Source organism: Drosophila serrata, unplaced genomic scaffold (assembly GCF_035046125.1).
Source record: "Drosophila serrata isolate PLE 108 unplaced genomic scaffold, ASM3504612v1 contig_241, whole genome shotgun sequence".
NCBI classification, from domain to species: domain Eukaryota; kingdom Metazoa; phylum Arthropoda; class Insecta; order Diptera; family Drosophilidae; genus Drosophila; species Drosophila serrata.
Genome location: NW_028257139.1, coordinates 1321382 through 1347116, shown reverse-complemented (window position 1 = coordinate 1347116; position 25735 = coordinate 1321382). Strand labels below are relative to the sequence as shown.

At 45.4% G+C, this 25735-nt stretch overlaps 4 protein-coding genes across 15 annotated transcripts; 1 reads left to right on the top strand and 3 right to left on the bottom strand.

Moving 5' to 3' along the window:
• Positions 1-69: 69 nt before the first annotated feature.
• On the bottom strand, positions 70-1287 carry LOC110188678 (uncharacterized). The gene has a single exon (XM_020958481.2). The coding sequence runs from the start codon at positions 1126-1128 to the stop codon at positions 205-207; it is 924 nt and encodes a 307-aa protein (XP_020814140.2). The 5' UTR covers positions 1129-1287; the 3' UTR covers positions 70-204.
• Positions 1276-2967, top strand: Polr2M (RNA polymerase II subunit M). Of its 2 annotated transcripts, XM_086831770.1 has the most exons (4): positions 1276-1566; positions 1624-2323; positions 2378-2607; positions 2714-2967. In XM_086831770.1, exons 1-4 carry the CDS (start codon positions 1421-1423, stop codon positions 2763-2765), a joined length of 1128 nt encoding a protein of 375 aa, XP_086687896.1. In that variant the 5' UTR covers positions 1276-1420; the 3' UTR covers positions 2766-2967. The 2 variants fall into 2 exon arrangements, with proteins under 2 accessions (XP_086687896.1, XP_020814139.2); XM_020958480.2 differs by lacking the exon at positions 2714-2967 and having other exon boundaries at positions 2378-2709.
• unc79 (UNC-79 domain-containing protein) lies at positions 2624-18890 on the bottom strand. 11 transcript variants are annotated; one of them, XM_020958474.2, is made up of 27 exons: positions 18556-18890; positions 18265-18373; positions 18083-18202; positions 17856-18017; positions 17622-17792; positions 17276-17551; positions 16505-17203; positions 15798-16454; positions 15462-15733; positions 15287-15388; positions 15091-15235; positions 14175-14231; positions 13061-13140; positions 12555-12617; positions 11056-11373; positions 10799-10947; positions 10011-10744; positions 9189-9956; positions 7233-7500; positions 6540-7182; positions 6405-6479; positions 5104-6345; positions 4838-5019; positions 4623-4777; positions 3842-4560; positions 3604-3782; positions 2624-3543 (listed from the first exon to the last, which is right to left on the bottom strand). In XM_020958474.2, the coding sequence occupies exons 2-27, from the start codon at positions 18317-18319 to the stop codon at positions 2727-2729; spliced, it is 9108 nt and encodes a 3035-aa protein (XP_020814133.2). In that variant the 5' UTR covers positions 18320-18373; positions 18556-18890; the 3' UTR covers positions 2624-2726. The 11 variants fall into 11 exon arrangements, with proteins under 11 accessions (XP_020814133.2, XP_020814134.2, XP_086687889.1 ...); XM_020958475.2 differs by having other exon boundaries at positions 9879-9956; XM_086831763.1 differs by having other exon boundaries at positions 14175-14201.
• Positions 18891-19685: 795 nt separating this feature from the next.
• Positions 19686-21754, bottom strand: LOC110188387 (uncharacterized). Its single transcript, XM_020958107.2, is given in 3 exon segments — positions 19686-21029; positions 21031-21264; positions 21351-21754. Coding segments are annotated over 3 exon segments (1704 nt in total). The 5' UTR covers positions 21628-21754; the 3' UTR covers positions 19686-19836.
• Positions 21755-25735: the final 3981 nt, after the last annotated feature.

Sequence of the window (25735 nt, the reverse complement as noted above, 5' to 3'; positions counted from 1 at the left end):
ACAGAAATTAAGGGAGTTCTCTACCTACTACCTACCTCTACCTAATTACCTATACAAATAAATGACTAATTTTCTAAATAGTCATGTAGGGACCATACGGAAAGTGTAAATTTTTTTATTAATAAAATAAACATTTTTTGATGATTTTTTTATTCAGGTAAAGTATAAGAGTTCTTGATTTAAATATTTTTATAACAAATTGGCTTAACTTTCCAAATCGTCAATTAGTTCAGGTTTTGGCGGAACAGGTTCAACTAAGCGCAATCTAAACTTGGCGGACCCTGCCTTCAGCGGGATATTCTTTGCCCATACTTGACAATCGATAAATATATCGCGGTTAGGCGGGATGTTAAGGAATTGAACACCAATAAAGCGCTTCAAGCCAGGATCTTCGTCATCGCCTTCATCCAGGTTCTTGGAGGAGGTATTATAGGTTGTGAACAAATCAGTTATTTCGAAGTAACGTTCCGGAATATATTTGATCTTGATGTTTAATCCGTCATTCTCTTGTACTTTGCAAGCCGGCCAGATGCGGTTAACCCGCTGATCTTTGGGACGTGCAATTACATGGTAAAACACATCATGTGGAGCTTCTTCCGGTAGATCCAAAGCAGAGTTGTATGTTATAGGTTTAAAGCCCAGCGACTGGGTAAGTTTCAGCAAAATGCAAGGTTTACCGGTGGCATAGCCCCAGAAGAGGTCTGTGTTACACTCCGTCATACGTTTTTGTCCAACGATTCCGAATTCATCGACATGACGATCTATCTCCCGTCGAAAGGCGGCCATCTCTTTAATGAGGTTGTGGCCAAACACAATATGTTTCTCGTCGCCCACATGCGTTCCGGGCACGGTACAGAGGCCGGGTATCTTGGTCACTGCCGGCTTGTCAGCCGGTAAGCGGAAGTGAATTATCAAAAGCACCATTGCACCTGTAACTAGTGCCAGCACAGCAAAAAAGATTGTGATGTAGATCAGATATTTTATGATACGGCACATGGTAACGGGAGGCGGCGGCTGGTAGACTCGACGGGAACGGTGATGAATGTATTCCTGTACCCGGCGATCGCGACGCCGTCGAAGTCGATCTAATTCGTAGACACCTGAGTAGATTACGGCTGAATTCGGCATGTGTAGTACGTTCTGAATATGTATAAATTGAGAGCTGTTAGAGTTTTTTGGAAAGCCTGCTGGGTACGAAATTTTGAGCTTTGAATAGCGGAATATTATAATTGCTGAAGGAAACTCAACAAAACTTTTCCTAAGGTGTTGAAATTTCAAATTTAAATATAGGCGATATCAAGTGATCGATAAATTCAGGTAGCCCTGGTCCGCGAAGCCATCGATGGAACTTGTCTTCGTCCAAGTAATGGTCACACTGACAGCTGAGAAACCAAAATAAATGAAATAGCTTCAAGCGAATATGAACGCAAACCGCAATTCTGCGCCGCTAAACCGGATTCCGGGCTCCAGCCAGGCGAAGGAGCAGCACTGCAAAGACTTGAAGAGCCTCACCCGCGTCCAGTTATTGGAAATGAGGGACAGGCAGGGGCACTACATTTCGTCCACGTGAGTTCATAGTCAACCTGTGGAGTTTACACTTACTTTCCCGCTTTTTCCGGCCAGTAAGCGTCTGCATCAGTTGCCGGACAAGGGCAAGCGTCTACTAGACTCGTATGCCAAGCTCCTGGATGAAATCAAGCGCCGGGATGAAGTGGAGGAGGCTACCCGACTTCTCAGCGGTCTCAACATTGCGGAGAAGGGAAAGGTGGCTCTGAATAATCTAGAGTGGAATGGTAGAACTATGGATGAGGGCGCCCATGTGGACGACATATTGGACAGTGACGACGAGGTAGAGATGGATCCCTTGCGCATCATCGCCCAAGGCACCATGCATGAAAAACGAGTAAAAGTACTGCCACCGCCTGAAAGTCTAATTACAGCTGCTGATCTGGCAGACATTGAAGAGTTCAAGAAACCTTCCCATTCCCCGGATTCTGCCCTTGCTGGTCACAGTGACACTAGTTCACAGCCCGCTGAGATCATTGATCAAGGGTTGTCCAAGGAGCAGCATGTCGACCAGCACGCCCTCTATCTCATTGACAAAACAGAGGGAAACGTACATCCGCCGGCAAGAGAGAAGTTTAGACCCTTTCGCACCACGACATCTAATGTCCACGATCCCGATAAGGAGCGTGTGCGCAAGAAGGGCAAACACTGGGAGGTGACGGCGGCCACTCCCCCGCTAATTCAGCACAAGGAAGTGCAGCTGGTGCCCCTGGCGGAATCGGCGGCACTTCAGTTACACTTTATGCAAAAGATCAAGGTGAGCTTCTAAATAATTTCCTTCGAAATGTCTTATTTAAACTTAATTCCGCAGGAGCTCCGCATTCAGCAGGCTGAACAGAGGCTCGCGAAACTAAAGGAATCAAGAAACTATCCTGATGAAGCAGTAATTAAATCAAAGGAATCCTTTCGCCACTATCGCAACCCCCAGCCACATTTTCTCATCGAGGGCAGGCCAGGGGCCAGCGAGTCCAACGAAGTGCAGGATCCGACGATCCAGGATAAGGCAACAGGCACTAGCGACATTCACTACACAGTTTTCGAGTAAGCTCCTTCTGCGTTTTTTCCAACAAACAAACATTGTGAACTATTTATTTGGCGTAGGCAACAATTACTAAATAAGATTATTACTACTGGCATAACTCACTAGGTGCCTGTGCTCTTTATATAGAATAGAATTGTGTGGCCGTGGAGGCCTGTAGCTCGATTTGCCCCATCTTGAACTGGAGTCGCTGGAGCCACTTCAACAGCGCCTCTGACTTGAGGGCCTGCTGCTCCTCGTAATCCGGAGCATAGTCCCGCACATTTTGCAGACGGACGTGCAGAGTATCTGAGAGTTGGGTCTGCGAGGAGAGTACGGGACTCCACATGGGCAGCAGTTTTCCGAGCACCGTTGAGTTGGTGTCCTTAAGCGCCTCCAGTAGACTAAGGAAGTGCAGGTTGACCATCTCAGACAACTTGGAGTTAGCGCTCTGCGTCTGGAAGTCCATGGTGGTCGGCTGTTGGTCCTTGTTGACCGTTGGCTTGGCGTGGGACACCAGCTGCAGGATGCAGGGCGTGACCTTAGCCCAGAACTCGAAGAGCACTCCTAGCGTGCTGCCCTCGGCATTGCTGTTCGTGTTATGGGCCATCTGCTCCAGGTATACGGTCCACAGTTGACACAGAGTAAAAGCATGGAAAAGCGAGGACATGTGCAGCACCGAGGTCTTCGATTGTTCCGCAAACCCGGCAAAGATCACCTGAATGTGATCGGCAATGTGGCAGGAAGCCTCCTGTGGCACTGGCTGCGAGTAGGTCACTCCCTGGTGCTGATAGTGGACACCAGCTGTTCCCTGTCCGGGCGCTGAATTCGGGGGCAGGGGCGTGGGTATGGTGTGCGTCTCTTGGCGACGCTGCATTAAAGCCATGTGGGTAAGGGAGCCGAGCAGGAGCCAGGAGAGCAGACGCATGTGGCCCACGCACTCGGTAAACTCCTTGGGCCTGGGAAGAGGATTATATTTTATGAAAATTCTAGAGTTGGCACCCGCAAAGTGGACTTACCCCTGCTGCAAAGAGGACGGAGCATTGTTTAGCCAAGGCAGATATCGGGAGACGGCCTTGTTGTCCCGGGAGTTGCCTCGCGACATCTCTAGGGCCAGGTATTGAGCCACCGCTCCCTTTAGTACCCCACCCAAGGTGTCCTCTCCAAGGCCATTGCTGGCTTGGCCGTTCTTAAAGTTCTAAAATTGTAGGGAAAGATTTTTGTCAATTGAAATCGATGTTTTAAGTGAGCTCCTACCTTAATCTTGCTGAGCGTATGGAAGTCGGCCAAGAAGTCAATCACGTCGTTGATGTATTGCCTCAAGCAATCGGCTGCATTGGTGGTCAGCATGGGAGCCGCATCGGGTAGGCCAGGTGCAGATCCTGGCGGTAATGTACCCCCGGCATCGAGCAGCACGAACCCGACGATTGTGAGGAGATTATGATCCGGGATATTCGACTTGAATTTGAGGGCCTGGACAAACTCAAAAATCATCTGGCGGCACAGCAGGTTCTTGTCGCGATCCTTGCTGAAGGAGCGAGTGTTCAGGGTGCACAGTTCGTAGAGGGTTTGGTACTCCAGATTTGTGTGCTGCACACAGTAGGCCATGATCTTGGAGTATGGATCGAGCAGCGTTTTCGGAACACAGTTGAGCCTCAAGGTGGCCGCAATAATGTCCAGCATGTACTCCGCATTGCTCAGGCTAGGCATGATCACGATAACTTGGCGAAGCAGCGACTCCATGGCTTGCATTGCCTGTGACCAGACGGCCAAGCCCACACCTGCCTCGGCCGGCACACACTGGAGGTTGAGATACTCGGCCATGTTGCGGAAGATCACAGGCAGCTGGTCGACAGGCAGCGCCTTCTTGGACGTCAGCGATTCGCACACCATGTAAATGGGACTGGTGGCATTTAGATCCTGGAAATCCTGCAGCGCCTTGGCAATACTCCGGAAATGGTTGTGGCGTATTTTCACTGGAAGAAGGAAGTGGTCGTGGTCAAAACAATTCCTCTAATCTCGGATGATCATTACTCACTCTTCATTTGGGTCTGGAAGACTTGCAGGAAGATACCATTGGGGGCCAGCTGGTGAAGAATGCAGCGGAAGAACTGGAGAGCCACCGCCTGGGCACTGCTGGCCAAAGGTGGACCATTCTCGCCCTGCCAGGCATGGGTGCAGCTCAGACAGATGCTGAAAGGCAGAGCGAAGTTTGAAGTTTAAGGAGGAACTTCAAATCTAAAGTGAACTTACCGCGATGTCATGGTCAGAATCTCGGGCAGGAATGGAGCTGCCATAGCGGGTTCACGGTGGATAAAGGTGCCGAGAATAACGATGAAAATTCCAATCTCTTCGTCTGTATACTCTTCAATATGGGCACCACAATCCGAGCAACGCTCTACGATGGTGTAGTCACCTACCCGGCGGGAGCTCTGCTGCTTGGGAGATGGGATTGGGTTTAAAATTTTGTTTAGTTAGCTTAATCCAGGGTCTAGTTTTAGTAATATGTATAAACTTACCCCACGCCCAGCATGGGAGGTTGACTGCGCTCCATGACCATTTGTAGTCTCAGCCCCAATCTCATCTCCATCGTCATCAGGTTCGGTATCCACGGGTTGAAAGGGTGGCGGAGGCCAGGAGCCCGCATAGCGAGATCGGATGTCCGGAATGGCATTGGTGTCCACATTGAAAGGGGCCAGCTTCTGGCGAGGCCGCTTGATGCTGTTGCTGGTGGTCAGACCTCCACCGCCATTAGCACCCGCATTCTGCTTGAGCTCCTGTTGAACATTCTTCAAGATGGAGGTGTGAAGATCAGCCGGAGGCTGGGAGGGTAGCTGAGCATTTGGGTTTGGTGGTGACTCCAAGGCCACCTGCTTAATGAGACGACGGGGGGAGTTGGTACGACTGCTGGGCGTAACGTCGTCCTTGGTGCTCTCCGACACATCCAGACTGTCCTGCTTAAGATGACTTATATCCGGGATGTTAAGGCCATCCCTAACCCGCTCCACCAGCGTGGCCACCGAGTCCTGGGTACCAATGGGTAGAAGGCGCTCCGGTGTGGGAATCTCCAGGGCGGCAATGCTCTTGGGTGGCGGCAAGGTCTGCATTCCTTCGTCCACCTCATCCCGCGGGTTTGGCATCACGCTCATCTTGGAAAGCGGCGACTCCGGCGAACCATAGTTCTTGTCAGTGCGCTTTAAGGACTTGGTCTGGGATTTCTTTTGCCGCGAGTCATCTGCCGAGGAGCTTGAGTTCCCGGCACTGCACTCCACGATCGTCTTGTGACGTCCAATGGGCTTGGTGGCCACAGTGGGAGCTGCTGTTGAGGATGTTGCCTGGACGGCAGCCGGAGCACTGCCTCCACTGTCATTGCCATTGGCTGAACGACTGCCACTGCCACTGCTGGATCCTGCCTTCTTTTCCACCGCCGCTGTGGTCGGCACATCTTGTAGGGCTCCCAGAGCCTTAAGATGATTCGTGGCTATGGCGGCAAACATCTTTGAAGTGGAAGCGGCGGCGTTCTCCAGCGACTTGTTGCGTACGGTCACAGCTCGATGAACATCCACTGGAGGACTCACAATGGCCGTCTCAGTGGTCTCCGCACCCACCAGCGGGGTGACGATCATGCGCACGCCTTCCTGCAGGCTATGCCTTGTATGGGTCGTTACCAGGGTCTCACTGGTAGTGGTGGCCTTGATCTTGGTGGTGTATGTATCGCCCACCTTGGTGGTGATCATTGACTTGTGGGCTTTGGTGGATTTCTGAAAGGATTACAATCGTTCTCTATATCATATACATTTAATGGAACTTTTGGACATACCTCCTCGGTGTACTCAAGGGTTCGACGATTCCTTGGCATAACATCCTCGAAATGTATGGTGTCGTCAAAGGATCCCTGTAAGTAAATAAAAAATTGTATTAAATAATGTAATTAGTATAAGAACTGGAGACCTACCGGTGCACTGCTGCCATGTAGAGTACTGTCCGAGAGATCGCTCTCGGGTATGGCCACCAGCTCCGACTCCGTTTCATCCGCATCCAGGCTGGAGTCATTGTACTTCCGGAAAGCATGTTGCAGCTTTGGCGTGAATGCCACGTTCTGGCCCTTGCTCTTGGAGGCGGCACTGGTTCCCTCTGAGGGGAACATGGGGCTGGCCGGCGGACTGGCCTCCTTGTCGTCCGGATCGGTGCCCAGCGAGGGCTGACTGACGTCCCGTGAGCGAGCTGCTCCGCCCACGCCCTGTATGTCCAGGATTGTGGTAGTGGGAATCCGCCGACATTGATGGAAGTGGCCGCGCAGACTGTTCATTATCATCCGGATGGCCGAGATAACGTAGCCACTGAGTGGAGGTTGGGTGTAGGAGTACTTGTAGAGCACAACCAGCAAGGTGAAGAGCCAGTTGCGGCGCGGATATTGCTCCAAGTGCCATAGAGAGTAGTTAAAGACAATATTCTGGTACTCGCCCGTGGTGCTGGTCGGATTGGGAGCATATAATATGATCTGCATAACCGAGGGCAGAATGAGGCCACCGATCAGGTGGTTCTGGTCCAGGACCTGCGGCAGGTTGGCCAAAAAGGCATTGAACACGGCCGAGACCCTAGAAAATAGTATGTTAGTTATATATCTCAACTTCTTCATGACTCTCACCTTAAAGACTCTGGTGTTGTGTGGAAGGTCTTGTCGATCTGGTTGTGGCCGAGCAACAGGAAAAGGTGCTTCAATACTATATTTTGGGTCTTGGTCACGGGCTTCTCCTCCGAGGGGAATGCCTGATCCGTGCGAGACATGAATTGCATGAGCATGAAGACCAGAAGGTGAATGGTTTCCCGATCAGACTCCTCCAGCTCTGTGATCCTCGAGAGCAAACCGATGAGGTTCTCATCGTTTAAGCCGCCCAGCGAGTGGATGTGACCATCTACATGGAATTTGAAAAATAGGATCTTTTTAGAAATGATATTATATAGTGGAAACTTTACATCTGCATAGAAAGGAATAGGGAAAAACACCAATATCTTTTTGATTTCTTTTTTTTGTTTTGGTTTTCATTTACAGCCACATGCCAATTTCACAATTAGATTGATTTTCTTATTTGTAGATTTAAAAATTTGTACGAGTCTTGTATAATGTACAGTGAAGTCTCTGTTGAGCAAAGGCCAATAGGAATTAATTTTAAATTTTGATGGGGAGTTATAGAAAAGAGAGGTTGAGGATGGAAGAAACACAATGTTCTTTTGTAGAGATAGAGAGTGGTCCGCGGTAGAGATGTTGAGCATACGTACCAGTTCGAGGGGGGAACACACTTAAAATGACATTTTGGATAAAAGCAGAGTTACACACACAACTATATATGAACGAATATATATATTATACAGATAATACAGATATATAGAGTAGCGAAATATGGTTTAATTGATAGATGGTAAATAATGTTATGTAAATATGTATATAAATATAATAATATTACATGTGTCTGTTTTTCATGCTTCTTCGATTTTATTCTGCCTTAAAAAATAAAACAGTATTACTTTAACAAAAAGGGGAAAAGTTAACCATTACAGTTTGTTCACACAAATCATCATAACTAAGCCAATAATACATTAATTTCAATTCGGAAAGCTTTCCAATGCTAGTTTTTATTAGGTTAACATATCTGCATTATTAGTTTAAAGATACAGAGAATTTAATTTTTTTATGAATTTTTGAAAATTTTAACCCCTTATAAAATTTTCAAAATTTGGAAAAAATTAAATTTGGACCATACATAGCTAGATCGACTCGGATTTTAATGCTGATCAAGAATATATTCGGTTTATAGGGTCGGGAATTACTCCTTAAGCTTCTGACTAAAATAATAATCTTTGCAAGGATATAAAAAGTCAAATAAAAAAACTATATCATTCGAACAAAGTAGTTCAATATACTAATTTTGCTTAATATTTAATGCCCTTTATAAAAGTTCTGTAGTCACGATATAGTGTAATAGTATGTATGACAAGCTTATTAAATATGATATACAATTGTAAGAACTAATATAAAAAACTTTTTCTTAAAAAGAATTATGGAAAAAATATACGTGCCAAAATGTTTTTTAAATTGTTTGTTTGGTTTTTTGTAAAATTAATATCTTTTAAATGGAAATCTCATTCTGATTGATCATCATGAGTTGAAATGAGTTTAATATACAGAACAGGCTTAATGAACACCGACAATTAATGGATATGCCACTCATAAGGAAAATATATTTAAAACTTAAAGTATTACAACAAGATTATCTTAAGAAATGTTTAAAATTATTTTCTTTTTAGTTAAAAAGTTTAATTTTCCTTTAAATAAAGTGCTTTTAAGTTCCATTTCCTCAGCAATAAGAACTATAAAATTATAAATAGTAAGATTGACTATTCAAATAATTCGAATATAGCAATAGACACTCGAACTTAGGTACGATTTTTTGATATTTTGGAAATCATGATTGCAGATCCCTTATGAGTGGCACACCACACATTATTTTCTCCGCTAAGACACCGATCATCAGACACCACTGAAGGAAGGGGTCACACAGAGCAAACACAGAGATACGGTGGACACACATGCTCTATCACCTACCTGGGTTCGCCGTGCCGCCGGTGGCCGCCGCACCCGAGAGCTGGGGATGAGAATGGGGTGCGGCATCGCAGGTGCAGTGCAGGGGGAAGGCCAGAGTCGAGGGGCTGGGACTGGGGGCCGGCACGATGGCTGACTGCGGGGGCAGCAAATTGGGGGCCGATGGATGCTTTTGGAAGTGGGAGTGAAAGGAGTGGGGGGTAATCGGATTCCCTGTGCTGCTGCTGGTAACTCCCGCAGCTGCTCCCGTTCCTGCCGCTTCCGCTGTCTCCTGGGCGGATGATCCGCTGGCTGCGGCTGCATCGGCGGCCGCCTGGGAGCGCAGCAGCGTCTCCGCCTCCTGCAGCGTGGGCATCGGACTGTGGTGGCTGGGCGGCACGCAATGCACTAGGTACTGGTGGCTCTGGCTGTGCGCCGAAACCATGCCGGCGGAGGAGGAACTGGTGGCTACGTGTGCACTACTACCGGCATAATGATGTGACAGGTGGTGGTGGTTGTGTGGGTAGGAGTGGTGTGGGTGTGGGTGTGGGTGGGCGTGAGGATGCGGGTGGTGGTGGTGGTGGTAGGGAAAGGCCGTGTGGTGGACAGGACAAGGCGGCGGCTTGGGTCGTGTGGAGCCCGCTGCCGTTGCTGCTGGATTCGCCGCCTGGCTGCTGCCAGAGGCACCCCCACTACTACTGCCCAGGAACTGACCCAGTCCGAAGCGCGAGGTCTTCCGCTTGAGGATCGGCGCAGACACCTGCCGGCTGTAGATCTTCTCCTTCTCGGGCACTGCAAGGTGAGAGGAATTAGTTGGAATTACCTTCTCTGTTGCAATAAACTCACCAAACTTGCTGTCCTGACGAGGCGCCATGCTGGCCGGTGCGGACATGGTCCGTTTATAGGGCCACTTGGTGCCGAAGGAGGCGCTCAGCGTCTTGGCCATGCTGCCACTGGTGTCCGACTGGTTCAGTGCCTCGCGTGCCTTCTGGATCTTGGCCGAGAGCGCCTCGCTGCCATTGTCCGAGTTTCGCAGATCCCGCAGGTACGAGATGTCACCACATTTCTCCAGGCTGATCTGTGCCTCCACAAAGAGCGTGTCGAAGCGGTTGAGAAAGAACTCCCAGCCGAGCATCTTGCGGTCGGAGAGGGAGTTGTGCAGCTGGTAGACCGACTGGAGCACCACCGGTCGGTCCACGATGAAGAGATCAAACTGCGACTCCAGGCAGAAGAGCAGCGACCGTATTGCCGTGTCATGGATGGTACCGATGTACAGGGTCGCCCGCTGCGCCACATACACATTGATGTCATCCATACTGGCGATCAGGTGACAAAAGGCGGTGGCCAGCGCCGTCTGCAGACCCACCTCGGAGCGCAGGGGCGTCGAGTCCATGAACCGGGTAATCACGGTAACGCGCTCCACTGCCGTGAAGCGGACACGCCAGTCCGTGTCGTGGAAGGCTTCCTGCACCACGCGCCAGAAGACATCGGAGCCCAGCGGCAGCGTGATGCAGTGCAGCAGCAGAGGCACGCCCACCTGGCAGATGTGAGAGTGCTCCGCGTTGCATAGCTCCCACAGGCTGAGGGCGAACTCAGGGTCAGGAGATCTTCTTGAGGGTTGGGTCATTACTTACTTCTTGATCAGAAGATTCTCCTGGCACCAGATGAAGAAGCCACGCTGCTCCCGAGCGGCCTTAGCTAAAGCATCGCCATGAAGGGCCATTGTGTTGAGACACTGAAGGACATAGTAAAGAATCTCCGGCTTCTTGATGGTAGGGATTTCCTGTGAACAAAAGTCATGTGAGGAGAGATCTCGCCTTTGAATTCTCGATTAAGGTAATTATATCCCTCATTCTAATCCGATTCAATTTCATTCAAATAACATCCATACCGTCAGAAGCTGATGTATGTACTGCAACGGCTGGGGCAGCGTGTCCAGGGTGAACTTAAACTTGCCGACGGAGGTGTGCCAGAAGTCGTCGCTGTCCTCCTCCTCCTCTTCCTCCTCGGAACCGCTACCATTCTCACCGCCGCCACACGCTGCTCCGCCATTGGCACCATTTTCACCCATGACCGAGGCCCGGGTGACACTGACATTGGCGCTGCCCACATCCGCGTCCGAGAGGATACGGGCTATGGCCCTGTCGGTGGGCAGGATGGAGGCCAGGTCGAGTTGCTCTGAAACTGTCTCTACTGTGGCCGTCATGATCTGCACGAGACAACGGGGAACGGGATTAACACTCGGTGACTCGGGTCGTGGATCTACACAGGATTACATCGTATTATATATACACGGGTTTACGTGGTGTGTGCGGTATGTTACATTCCTTATAAACAACACATTTAGACAAATGCAATGTTCGGGGAGTTTCGACATTTCATTTACACTCCTCGGGCCGTCCTCAGGACGAGTAATTCGGTTAGGTAACAAAATAGTTTACATCAAAATTTGTACAGAACACACTTAAAATTGCAAAAAACTCGATACATTTTCGGTGCATTGCTGTGAGTAATATTTATAATATCTTATTTTTTGTCTCTGCTGGTGGCTGGGGACAGTGCTGTACATTGAGCATGCTATTTAACAATGAACAAATTAGGAGAATTATGTGAACAAATTATCACGGAACGCAAATATTTACATTGTTAACAAAGGTATGTAAAATTGAGACGGACAAATAAAATGTACATTTAAGAAATTTGTTATTCGATTTTTGGTTCGTTTTACAATAACTTGTAATTTATTTTCACACACATACAAGATACTTTGAGACACAGTAGTTGAATAAAGTAATTAACAAAAACTAGTAATAAAAACTATGAATAAAGAATCTATTATTCTGTTAAAGAAGCTAATCTGTGGAGACCTTTCCATTAGCCATGTAAGATGTCTTTCGACCTAGTCTTATCCTCTAATAATGATTATAACCACAAAAAATAAAAGATTATGCGTTCAGAAATTAAGGACACTTTACTTTGTTCTAGATTGGTAACTCCTAGGACTTCGTTTTCCGCTAGAATGCCTCTAAGGCTAAGTAAGATTTGGAAAACTCCACTAGAGTGCTTTAATAATTCCTCTAAGACTGCTTTTATAAATAAATTTCAATTAAAATAGCATGGTTATCAAGTCAAATGATAAATAAAACGTAATCAATAGCAGGAAAAATACTCTGTACATTTATTTACACTTAACACGAAGATTACAATTTTTGACTGGACATAAACAAGTATAGATATTGAAAAAAGAATTATACAATTATCGAATCGGAGGAGGGTTTCATAATTGGGAAAAATGAAGAAACTTAAGATTAAAATAAAGTTGTATAGCTTTTGTTGGTTGAATTGATTGTCTTTTGGTTTAGTATTTCTTTTTAAGAATGCACAAAGTACCTCGTCTGTGGCGTGAACTTTTCTCAATTCATTACTATCAACTGAATGCCCATATTCGTTATTCTATAAAAAATATGTGAAGAAATGAAAACGTTTGTATAATCGTTGGACAATTATCGATGGTCAATTGTTGGGGAAATAAAAAACATTGAATTCGAATTTGTGTTACGGAACAACACAAGATCAAATGAAACAAACTGTGTGTCGAGGAAATAAAACAACTGGAATGCTCACTTCAACTTAGTATTGCTTTGTTGCTGTAATTAATTTGAATATTTATAGCAAAAATATTGAGTAGATATATGTAGAGTGTTTCAATATACCTACAGTCAACGCATAATATTTTGATTTATATATCTATTTCATTTTTTTTTTTTTTGTTTTTCATATTATTTTTTGTTTGTTGTGTGTAAAGAACTTTTGAATTCGATTATGGTCGTCAATAAAAGAGTGACAACTAAAGAACATAATGTGTCTTAAGGATTGCTTATGAGCGAAATACATACGGAACAGACGTGGGGCATGTGGACGAGCACTCCGCCCACGGAGTGGGGTTCCGGTTGGGGCACGGCCACCGGCACAGGACCTTTGTAAAGAGAAGTATAAAACAGGATTAGAGTCGGAACTGAACCGATCGGGAGGCGAGTCCAGCTAAAAATGAAGTTGGCTTTAGTGGTCAACACAGAACTGATTGGCATTCACAAATAGATCATGCATCCAAGTACATACATATAGAAAATCCTTTGTGTCTTAAGGAAAAGGTGGAACAAATGAATTTCTCTGAAAGTATCTCATGCACAACTTTTCAACAAGTGGTTTCATTTACTGCCAATCGGGGGATCTACGCGGATTATATGTAAACGTTAAACTGTTTTTCAACGATTTGAACTAAGTACCGCCTACCGAGAAATCATAGGTCGCATTAAAAAAATCAGACAGTATAATGTTGTATTCTGTGCTTGCAGTGTTCAGACTTAAACTCGCAGTTTTCTGTGTGTCGGGTAAAAGGAGTTCAACCGAACCGAGGGAAAATCGATCTATGGCAAAACGGAACTTAACTCACTAGGGACGGTCAAGCTACAGAGGTCTACTGGATATAAAGCTTGGTTATTCTAAATCAAATACTCTAGGAATGCTAAACAGTGACACAGAGCTGTTCATTTGTTACGCGATCATTGATCAATACGCGATCATTGATCGTAATACGCACAACATTTCAATAGCAAGATGCATAGCGCCCATAAATTTAAATTTGAATATGCAAGAAACTAAAATCGAAGGTGGTATCAAGGCACTATAATTCCTTTAAATCCTTGATTACCTAGGGTTAGTGATCACGTAATATATGAACAGCTCTTGGAGAGTTGTGTGTGGACTGTGAGATAGAGTTTGAGTGATTGAGCGGAACTATTGTTGTCTTTTTCTGTGTGACATTTCTGTTGGTGTCATAATGTTAGGTTAATAAAAAGATTGTTGTTTTGAGTTTGAGTAACGAAATCGAAATGTTGCAAAAAATGCTTCATAATGTAATGTTAATTTGTATTCTTGATTTTTTTTTTAGTTTTGGTTTTTTTGGTTTTTGTTTTGTAACGAATGAAAAATTTGCTGTTGGTGCATCACCTGCCATTATAATAATTTTTCCATCGTCTGAAAAGAATTGATCTAGCTTAAAGATATCTGATAATGATTGATAGAGTTTAAATTTAGTTTGGTATTAGTTTTGCAGTTTTTCATGAGTCGACATTTTTTTGTAGAAGATATTATATATTATTGGGCATAGACGAGAAGTTTTCGATAGTGTGACAGAGATAGACAGTTTCGTACGCGCGGAATAGGGTGCGAGCGAGCGAGCGAAAGAGAGAGACAGCGTTAGTTATTTTATTTTTTGTACAGTACAGGCAGACGCGTAGTAGAATATGTTAGAGACAGAGAGAGAGAAACAGATATACATATTTATGTAGAGAGAGATAGCAAGATAGACAAATAGTTATGGTTTTTGAAACAGATAAATACAGGTGATGGGATGACGGGTTTGATTGATGGATTGGTTGCCTCACAAATGATGATCTTTTAGATGGTTGTTAATTCATACTTCTGGGATCAGTTTAGTCTGGGGATTGTTTAGCTGGGTCAAGTAAGAAGTTTACAAGGCATAGCAGTGCAGGTTTCTAGTAGTAGTAGGTTGTAACAAAGTTTGGTTTGCACTTTAACGTGGGTTTTTAGGCTAAATCGGGCTGTTTATAAGGACACTCGACATGGCGAGAAGTCACTCCATACCATCCGCCCGTATTATGTATTATATTTTATATATATATATATGTTTGGTCCATTCTGAAGTACTGTCTACAATTAGCTACTTTTTTGTGACGTTTCACTGCTTTACTGTTACGGTGGGAACTTTATTTATAGGTGGATTTTTGTGGGGTTTCGGGATAGAAACTGGGACAGGTCTTTACAGACAGTTTATATGTTACAACCGGGCTTCGTATCGGGGGCTTTAAATAAGATAATGGAATTTGGAAAGTGTCGAGTTTACCTGCAAATCCTCCTAGGGGTCCCAAGGGTATCGGTAGCGGTGCCATCGAGAGGGAAACATCTCGATCACGGGTCTTTTCCTTGTCCGATTCGGGTGGGGACTTGCGAGAGGACTTCTCCTCCTCGATGATGTCCTCGATGGGTACCTAAAAACAATAATTTAAAGACAAATCCGGAAATCTAGAGGTTCGACCTACATCTGGTGGTCTGACAGGATTCAGGGGAGCCATGAACTGGACCAGCTTAGTGGAGAGCTGATGCCACATGATCGAGGCCTCGCAGTAGGCGCATTCCGCAACCTGGAATTTATTTCAGGAAGATACGCAAATATTTAAAATATTTATATTAATATTAATTAGAAAACTAAATAACCTTTAGGGCACAGACATGGCTGCTGAGACCCACACGAGCAGCTGTGACCATGCATTTGATCAGCCGCGAGACGTTCTCGCAGACGCTCGTGTGGATGCCCATGTGCTGTTCCACGTCCTGTAGCTCCATCTGCTTCAGCAGAATGTCCAGCATGAGAATGCAGCAGGTGAGGTTGTGCTCAGCATCCGTGGAAAACTCCGTGTGGCGGTTGGTAGGAGCCTCATCATCCGAAATGGCAGATGTGTTGCCGGAGTCATCCTCAACGACAGGAGCTGTGGAAAAGGAGAATCTATTAGTTTACTAATGGCTGATGCACTTCTCCCTTGACTATCTCACAGATGGAACTGCGCCTGGGGGGATTGGCCATCTCCGCCTTGGTTTCCTTGCTCTCCTTGCATGGAGTCTTAGGAATCTTGGCCTGAGACTGGGCATCCTTCTCGCGCATTAACTCATGCTGGATGCCGTACTTCATGATCCGCACTCCATCTCCGAACATGGCAAAGAGCTGCACCAAGGGAATGAGAATCTCCAGCTTGGTGAGGATCTGCAGCCAGTGAAGAGCCTGTTGTTGCACCTTGGCCGTGGTCTTCTCAAATCGAATGGCAACAAAGTTGTACATGGTCTTTGCGTCGAAGCCCAGCGGCGACATCTCCGGATCGAGGATCTTGCTCAGCACGATCTTCAGCTCGTTGAGCTCCTTCTCGGCCACGTCATTGGTGATGGCCTCCATCCAGTGCGGCATGACGTAGTCCCAGATCTCGGAGGTGATCACCTCGTACGGCACCAGGCAGATCAGCCGCTGGAGTCCTTCCTTCAGGTGGCTGGTACGCGACGCCAAGGTCTCCCAGTGGCCACCGACCCGGGCGTACTCGGGGGGATGAGGCAGGAGGCAGGAGATGAAGACGTTGTAGTGGATGCGACAGATCTCCTTCAGCCAGTTACATACATGATCCACCTTTAGCTTCTCAATCGTACTCTCCACCTGACCGGCAGCTAAAAGGAATTATTAGATGAAGTCAATGAGGGTCCTCTGAATTCCTTACCGTCGTATGAATAGGCGGTGACATGGAACCAGTGGAAGAGCATGCTCAGGATTCTGCCCAGCACCTCGACGGGTGTATCGGCGGTGGGAGTGCAACGACCCACCAGCAGCCAGATGCCATAGCGGCCCAACCGCTGCCGTTCCTCGAGAGAAATGTTGTCGGCGGTGAGCGCGGAGCCATTCTTCTTGGCATCGGACGACGAGGACTCCTTGCCCGGCTCGAAGTTCAGCGGCTTAGCCTCGCGGAGCAGACTCACCACCGACTCGACCATGTGCATCTGCATCTCGGGGTCCATCTGCCACGCGGGCTGCAGGCTGCGATGCACCACGTGGTCGCCACCACGGCGGGAGTTGTGCCTATTGCTGTGGCACTGGCTGCAGTAGCGAATGGGATGGTTGCCATTGAAGCTGGCGCACTCCGTGGAGAAGCAGATGGAGAAGGCGGACTTTTCGTTGGAGCGACAGTTCTTGTTCTCGCAGACCATGGACACCTGCTGCATGGGATGAAGGATGTCGCCGAACTCGAGGCTGCCGTGCTCCCGGTGGATTTCATTGGCGCACTCGATGCACAGGTAGAGCGGCGGTGGACAGTCCGGTGTATAGGTGATGCTGATGCTGTGGTCGTAGCACACCTTGGCTGCCTCCGCGTTTCCGGCATTAGGACAATGCTCCCGTTGGCAGGTGAAGGGCACCAGGTCGTCTGAATGGGGTTTAAATGAGAATTAGTAATATTATATCTTAAAATATATTAAACCATCTAATGTTAACTTACTAGTTAGCTTTGAAAGCAGTACTTTCCGGTCAAAGAGATTAGCGTCGAAGGCTGGCCAGTAGTAGAAGAGCAGCTTGGCGGCCGAAGATCGGGAGATAGCGGTACCATAGGCCACCACACAGAGGATGTCCTTGACCACGTTGTGCTTGAGGGTCATCAGGCACTCCAGCAGCTGACAGTGGTGGGCTGGGTTATTGGAGTACTGCAGCACCATCATGATCACCGAGGACACGGACTGGCAAGCTTGGCATTCCTGCTCATCGGAGCTGCGACGGGCTGGTTGGATAAAAAAAGTGTTGTTAACCAATATTTCTAGATATATAGATAGATATAGAATCGGACTTACTTATAGTAAAGGGCAGGATATAGTAGCATAGAGCGTTGACAATATCTTGGTGCAAAGCTGGCGGTAGAACAGATATAGTGGAGCTGACAAGGTAAGGTAGATTATCAATAAGATCCTTGTCGAGAAAGGGGAGGATGCAGCTTAGGCATTGCAAGAGAGCTTTTCCAAACACTGTAAAAATATCCAGGTTTTATAAAGAAAAGAGCGAATTAGTGTGGGGTATCTATAACTTACCGATTTGTCCATACTGGATACAAGGTGCCACATCAATGAGCATAGTAAGAGCGTTGTATAGGTTGCCATATTCGAGATTGGGATAGGCAGACATGCGAGTGGGATCTTCGAGGGGATCGCGTATAAGCTCGTGCGGCGAGGTTCGCACATCCTTAAGGACAGCTGTGGAAACATTTTACACCATTAAAAATCAATCATTAACAAAATATTATATGTATAGTACTTACTTAGTAGAGTTTGAGAAAAGTATTTGATATTGTTGGCAATATCTACGCCAGAGGGCGCGGGTAAGACGTTGTGCAATAGACGTACATGGTATTCATGAAGGGCTCTCAATTTTGCCTGAACTGTATGGGGAATAGGTAAAATTTAGCTCCCTGAAAAGTTGAGACTCCTGGGGACCACTTACAGGCGGCAGCACGAGTGCCCATGTTGATGAGTTGCACCTTGAAGCTGCCAGTCATTATATCAGACAAATCCTTCGCATTGCCGAAACTGCTGCCGAGGGACTTCGCATTCTTTAATTAAATAAATTAAAACAGATTTGTAAAAGTTTAAACTAAGAATGACGTAATACATTCGTGTGTGTGGCATCCCAATCATTAATACCTAATTGCAGGTTTATCTTCATAGATAACTTGAAAGTTTCATATGCCATGGACGCTTAGAGATCTTGAAATAATATTTTTAATACATTTACCTCGAAATTTGTTAGTTTCTTCAAAAGATTTGCAATTTTTTACGGGTTACACTGCAAGCCACGTCCACGAAGAAAAATCTCTATAACTAAACTGAGTTTATGGTGTGTATCTGTGCAAAAGTTCAGCTATCTGTTGGCCGCATTTTGACCCCCACTCAAGGAATTTTACTTATTTATAAAGTATTAACCCAATTTTATACACCGGTTCCCAGCTAAATATATTTCAGATATATTAATTTAGTTAAGTATAGTAGTCTTGTATCAAAACTCTTAATAAATGTAAAGGAATCTGTGAAAATTAAAGTTGGGGGTTGGGCACTTGACCCACTTTTACCACCCACCCTGGGCAGCAGCTTCGGAAAACAGCTGCTCCGAAGTAGGACATGCGCATATCGCGTGTTTATCTTAAATTTTCCGCACTTACCGGGCGGTTTCCAACAAGTGTTTGTTTTCCTCGGACCGACGTAAATATTTACCATCTGAAGACTGTTCCGGAGTTTGCGCAGATTGCATTCGGTGTTTGTAAACAGACTACAGCTGTTTATCCCGATTACTGGCATGCAACTGGTATCTTTTGAATAATATTTCCCGGTTCCATAGATACATACATACATATATGGTTGTCACCAGTAAACAAATTTTTTATCATATCCTAGGAAAATTCAGGACTATGATAGATGCTTCCTCCTTTGCAGATATTTTCTATAGTTTTCCGATTTTTACGGTCTGAAAAACATTAATGATGGTTTGAATATTAAGGTAAATTACCAGCAAATTTAATTAAAATAAACGATTTAAATTTTTGCTTAATTTCTTGTTAACTTGATTTTACAAACCAACAATCATTACCACCCCTTCATCATTACCACTCCTTCCCATAATAAAATACTCATTACAGCATTTAACAAATTCGGGGGTGTCTCACTTTAAGGCTTCGCTGGAAAGTGAAAACCTTGAGGATTTCGTGGGGTTGTCCAGTGCTTTGTCTGGCTTATGTGGAACCCTTTAACCCCACTGTTTGTAACTTAGGACTTGAAACTCGTTCTGGAAATCGGAGCCTCTGGTTCAGATATTTTAACAACCGATTTAACTGAACTCTGTGAACCCACAGACGGCCCAAAACGGATTGGTTTACTGGCCAGGATGAGTGCGTTTATTTTAAGAGAAACTTGCAATTACAATTTTATGAACTAATATAATAATGAATTTGGTTGGCAATTGTCGTCGGAAATTCTTAAAAATCTCTTCTAGAGGCAGTAAACTCCCAGTTCTGGCAATGTCCTATGGATTCGGATTGATTTCATCGGAAGTTGGACGATTGGGTACCGCATCTTCTGGCTCAGATGCATGGGACGATGGCTTATTGGGCTCCACAATATCCTGTTCAGTCGCAATGGGAAGATCTTTCGGTTCGAATGTGCTCAGAATGTGCTCTTCCTCGGACATGTTTCTGGAAACTTTTTTCTTTGGTGTCTTTGGCTTTAAACGATCTGGCTCGTGATCGATTGCCAGACTGACTTCATCGGAAGCTGGATTATTGGGTTCCAAATCCTCTGCCTCAGCCACATGGGATGACACTTTATTGGGTTCCACATTCTCTGGCTCAGTGGCAATGGAAAGATTGTCACGTTGAAATGATCTTAGAATCTGTTTCTCGGATACATTGCTGGGAAATCTCTTCGTTGGCGGCTTGGGCTTCAAGAGCTGTGGCTCCGGGTCAATTACCAGATTGATTCCATCCAATGATGGTTGATTTGGTTCGGCATCCTCTGGCTCAGCCGTAATGGAAATATGTTCCTCGGACACATGCCTGGCCAGTTTAATCATTGGGGTCTTGGGTTTCAAGCCCTCTGCCTCCGGGTCCATTGTCAAATAGACTTTCGCCTCTTCCTGCTCAGCCGCATTGGATGATGGTTGACAGGGTTCCACATCCTTCGGGTCTGTCGCAATGGAAAAAAGATGGTCTGGTTCGAATGTACTCAGAATATCTTTCTCGGACACGTTCCTATAAAATTTCTTCTTTGGTATCTCGGGTTTTAAACGCTCTGGCTCCGGGTCCATTGGCAGATTGTCTTCACCGGATGCTGAATGATTGGGTCCCGCATCTTCAGACTGAGCAGTAACCGAAATATAGTCACTCTCAATGGGCGTCTCGTGCTCCACCCGCTCTTGATCCGCCCTTATTGGCTGCTCCTCACTGGCACCCTGAGGTGGTAATTCAAAATCGCTTGCTGACTGCGACTCTGGATCATCTTGCACCAGTTGCAGTTTCGGCACCCGCACCTCCTCCATCTCGTTTCCAGCAATGGTCTTCTGCTCATGGGCCTGGTCCTTGGGCTGGCTCTTCGTACGGTGGAACCATCGCTTCCAGTAGACTTCCGCCTCATTCGCAACCGGAAGTTGGTCACTGTTTATGGGGGTCTCGGGCCTCAAACACTCTGGCTCCGACTGAGTCTCCGTCTCCGAATTATAATGTTCTTGCTGCAGTTTCAGCACCTTTATGTCCTCCTCCGCTTCTGGCAATGGTCTCCTGCTCGGGAGCCTCGTCTGTGGGCTGACTCTTTTGGCGGTGAAACAACCGGTTCCAGTACAACGATATGGACATCTTGTGGGCTGTGGGCTTTGGGCTTGGCAATGGCGTGTCCTGCGGAATCGGATTTTCCACGGAAGTATGCTGATCACGGGTACTTATAAACGACAATGTTCTATCTATAAAGAAAAATTCGACCAATTAGTAACACAAAAAGGACACCATAAATAGGAAGTAGGGTAATTCTTCCTAAGGAAACTCTTACCAGGAATAGGTGCAGGTTTTCCTGCAAAGACACTGGGAACGGTGTTGGTATCCTCACTTTCTTCGTAGAAAGAGGTAGCGCTCTTACTTCTCAAGTAAGCCATCATGTGCGGCTTATTGCTAACCTTGAAGAAGCGCTTCAGCAAATTAGTCCTGGACCAGGTTTTCGGAGATTCGGCGAGTTGTATATCCCGTATGTATTGGAGTAATTCATCCTGCCTGTTTTCGACTGGTACACCTTGCAGTTTGGACAGAGCTTTCTCCTGCAGACTTGACATCTTCCTCCCAAATGTTTTTGGGGTTTTTTTAAGTTAAATTTCGAATTATATATAATAGCCTAATGATTCTTAGCCAAGTAATATAATGGTTTGGCGAGAAAATCCATAGCCTACTGTTCGGGGTCAGATCTTAATACTAAATTGATTTGGATAAAAGCGATCTGTGATTTCACAATTTCCATTCCATTTCACCATTAAAATATGCTCAAGTTTACTTTACTTTTAATAAACTTAACTGTAAATAAACATGAACGGAAAATAACTTCGGTAAGCCGACGTTTATATACCTCTGCAGTTTGCCATTGAATTTAATTTTCAAAAACGCATAACTAAGCCAAAAATGTCTTAATTTTAATACGGAAAGCTTTTATATGTTAATTTTTACTAGTTTAAGAAATCTGCATACTCACTTATATATATATGATTTATAGGGTCGGAAATGATTGCATCACTGACTAAAATTATAATACCCTGTCAGGGTTTAATAATTCCAAATGACCAAAATTGTTGTTGTGTTTCTTTCTCTGTGTGTGTTGTGTGTGGCAATTTGGCGATGCTCTGTTAACATGTGTTAACAGCGACATCGAAACAGGTTTCAATTGATACGATTCTGATTTCACTGGCTCCTGCACTCTCTCCCTGTCTTTGCAATCGAACTGTTTCCTCGGTCAGGACAAAGCCAATCGAAGCCTGGCTGCAGTCCCAGAAAAAAAGAACTGAAAAAGCTGAAGCCAAAGGCAATTCATTCAATATGTGCACACAACACAATACCCCTTGTTATGCTGCCTGCTGTCCATTGTTTCAAATGTTCGATATCCGTTGTCGGTTGTCCAGTTGTCCAATAGTCCGGCAGTCCAGTTTGCCTCTGAGCTCGGGGCCCACCAACAAAGTGGTTTTGAAAATCAATTGAGGAACTGGTAGCGATTCCTGCTGTCGACACTGCGCCATCCCATCCCATTCCCGAGCATAGTGGTCCGTTAATTTATGTAGTTATGTATTGGCCGTTGCCAGGATAACCGAAACAATGAGCAATTGCTGCAGCAGTTCCAGCACAGCAGCAGCATTGTCCACCAAAAGGTGTTGAAATTGTGAAGAGGCACGGATTATTGTTGAAGTTTTCATGATTACTTTTTAAGGGAATTTTTAAATATACGTACATGTATGAACATTTTTGCAGGTTCAAGTATGCAGAAAGATTGTTAGTTTGATTCATTTCACCTTGTTTAATCCTGTAGTTCCATTAAAAAATCCCTTCAAATTTCGTGGATATATTTATAACGATTTAAATGATCGTTTTTGAATGAGTAGCGGTTTTATTTAAAACTGTCATAAGAACCCTTTAAATTTACCTCCTTTTCCCACTCTTGAATTTCAGAAAAAGCTAATGGAAAAGTCTCCCTCGCACGGATTACAAAGGAACATCAATAAATCATCAACAATAAAACCATAAGGGAAATGAACAAGGATATTGCAAGGGCAATCCTTTTGCCAGCCAACAGCTGCTCCTTCCTCACTCCTTCGAAAAGTGTGAAAATGTTAACGTCAACGGGGAGTTGTCTCCGCCAGTCATTATTCTCGCTTATCCGCGGGGTGGGCGCCACATAATGGCCAAAACGGAAATGTTGTTTGCAGCCAATTCATGGCCAACACACAACATAAACACCCCCTGGAGGTACACACACACACACACACAGAGTAGTGGTGGGGCAGTGGGAACAATGGCATCAGCGGAATCAGCAGAAGCTGCAACTCCAGACCACAAAATGTGTTGCCACAACCCTCGGGGCAGTGAATCAGGAGCTGGAGCAGGAGCAGGGTCTGCTACTGCAGCTGGAGTTGGAGCAGGAGTCGGGAGTTGCCGAGGGAAACTCATAAGTTGGTCTGGCAGACAAATCTTCGGAGCAACTGCATTCATTCATTGGTTATAACAATCAAACTGCCGTTGGCAGTAGCACTACACAGGAGCAAAATAATGTGCAATTTGTAGTTAAATTTAATTTAGTTTTGAAGTTAAATTCTATACAGTTGGGGTTACTAGAAAGGGGTTTATAGTTTTACTCTTTAAGAAAATTTCAATCAAAATGGTATCACATTCCAAGGTCTAAATATCTTAGAGTTTTAGGTTTGAAATAAGAGTCTGATTAAGATGTGCTCTAATGACCCTATGTCCTGCCCTTTAAAATTGATAAATACTACCTTGGATACCAGTTAAAAATATTATTTACAAGCCAATTTTCTTTATTTTCCGTGTAGCAATCCCTTTCATCTCTTGTCGCTCATTTGCAATGCCATTCAACTTGTTTGCCGACAATAGCAACAGCAACAGCAAGAGCAATGTGCAAGGGCAACCGCAAACAATTCTCTGCTGTTGACTTTAATATTTCGGTCTTCGTTTATTACAATTTTTCCCCCCTCGGAAAATCGTCATAGATACCGGGAAGTACGCGTTTTATGTGGGAAAGGTAAACCTTAACCAGTCACTCGGGGAGATCCGATAAAGGAGTCATAAATTCTAGAGCTCTCTCCTTCTCAAGTTCAATTTGGCACTGCCGTTCGGTTTTATAGATTTACAATATTTACATAGTTGCCGCAGATAACTGATAGCTAAGCGATAAAGAGTTCAATCGCATCGGTTTATTGGCCAGTCACCACGTTTGTCTCTCCGCTTTTAAATAAATAGTATTGTGTAATGATAATAATAATCCAGGCATGAGCGAGGTTGAGTGTGCGCAGTGTGTGAGTGCTATCATTGTATAAATAGTAATTTCTTTTACGATTTCTCACTTTCACTTTTTACCCAACCTGAGGTAGATGTAACTCTGCCACAAGACTTGGATATGTTCCTTAGGAGAAGAGTATTTCCTACCAATAAGTCACAAACATGGCCATGGAGTACATCAAACATGCAGGTCTCCATAAATCGGAACTGTTGCAGGCGCCACTCCTCTCTTGCGGAATATCGGCCAGATATCGACTGATGGCTATCAAAGGCGCCAGAGTCGGCCAACCAGAATGTCAACAGTTTAATAAATAAAATCAGTCGGCTTGCCAGAGCCAGATGGGTTACCAAGTTTGCCCTGGCAGGCGCGCGACTGCAATTAAAAGCAAAAAAAAGGCATTGAAAAGGGGCAAGTTGAAGCCAAGATCGACGGGGATCATTCTCAGGTGCACAGGGAGAATTACTGAAGAGGTTTTTGGGAACAAATATAACAGAAAGTATAAAACTGTAGAGTATTCCTTTAGCAAAAAGATTAACTAGATCATAAATTATAACATAATAATGAACAAATATTAAGAACTACAACTCAACCTCTACAGATTACTCTTAGTTTGAGGTTGTTGATACTAGCTTAACTTAATCATCTTTCTGTTAATTTTAAGCTAGCCCCATGGAATGCATTCCCATTTTTATATCTCAAAATCCCAAATCTCAGATTATTTCTCTCTGTGTGCTAGTGCATATGATGCTGCTGATTCTGTCTCCGCTGTCGTCGTGTGCGACAGGAGCTGATTGTCGCTGGTCGCAGATCAGAATCAACAGCGGCATCGAAATCAGCGTCGACACATGCGATATTTGAGTCTCGGCTGAGAATTATGATCGATTTATTATGCGACAAAGAACGACGGCAACACAAGCGGCAACATGGCCAAGTGGCTGCGACAGGTTTTGGCTCCGGCTTCGGGTTCTTGGCTCACAGAATATGCGCAAGACATTGATTTTCGCCAAGTAATGAGGCAACTCATTAATCATTTTTTCGTTGCGCACTGGCTGGGGGATTATGTTGCTGTTGCCGTTGCTGTTGCTGTTGCCGCTGCCATCGCTGTTTGTGGCGCATTGGCAACAGTTGCTGCCCCTGACGGAATGCTGGCAACATGTTGAGCTTGCAGCTGCAGCATCCTGGCTGGCTGGCTGGCTGGCTGACTGCCGTCTCCTCTTGTTCTCTGCCTGATTTTGTTAACCTTTTGACCATTTCAAGTTATTTTTGTATGCTTTACTGCCAATTTGGTGGTCATTGGCCATTCACTTGACTTGCGCCTGTTGCCTGCTGCCTGTTGCCTGTTGCCTGTCCGTTGTCTGTTGGCTGTCTGTTGCTGTAGCTCTTGGCAC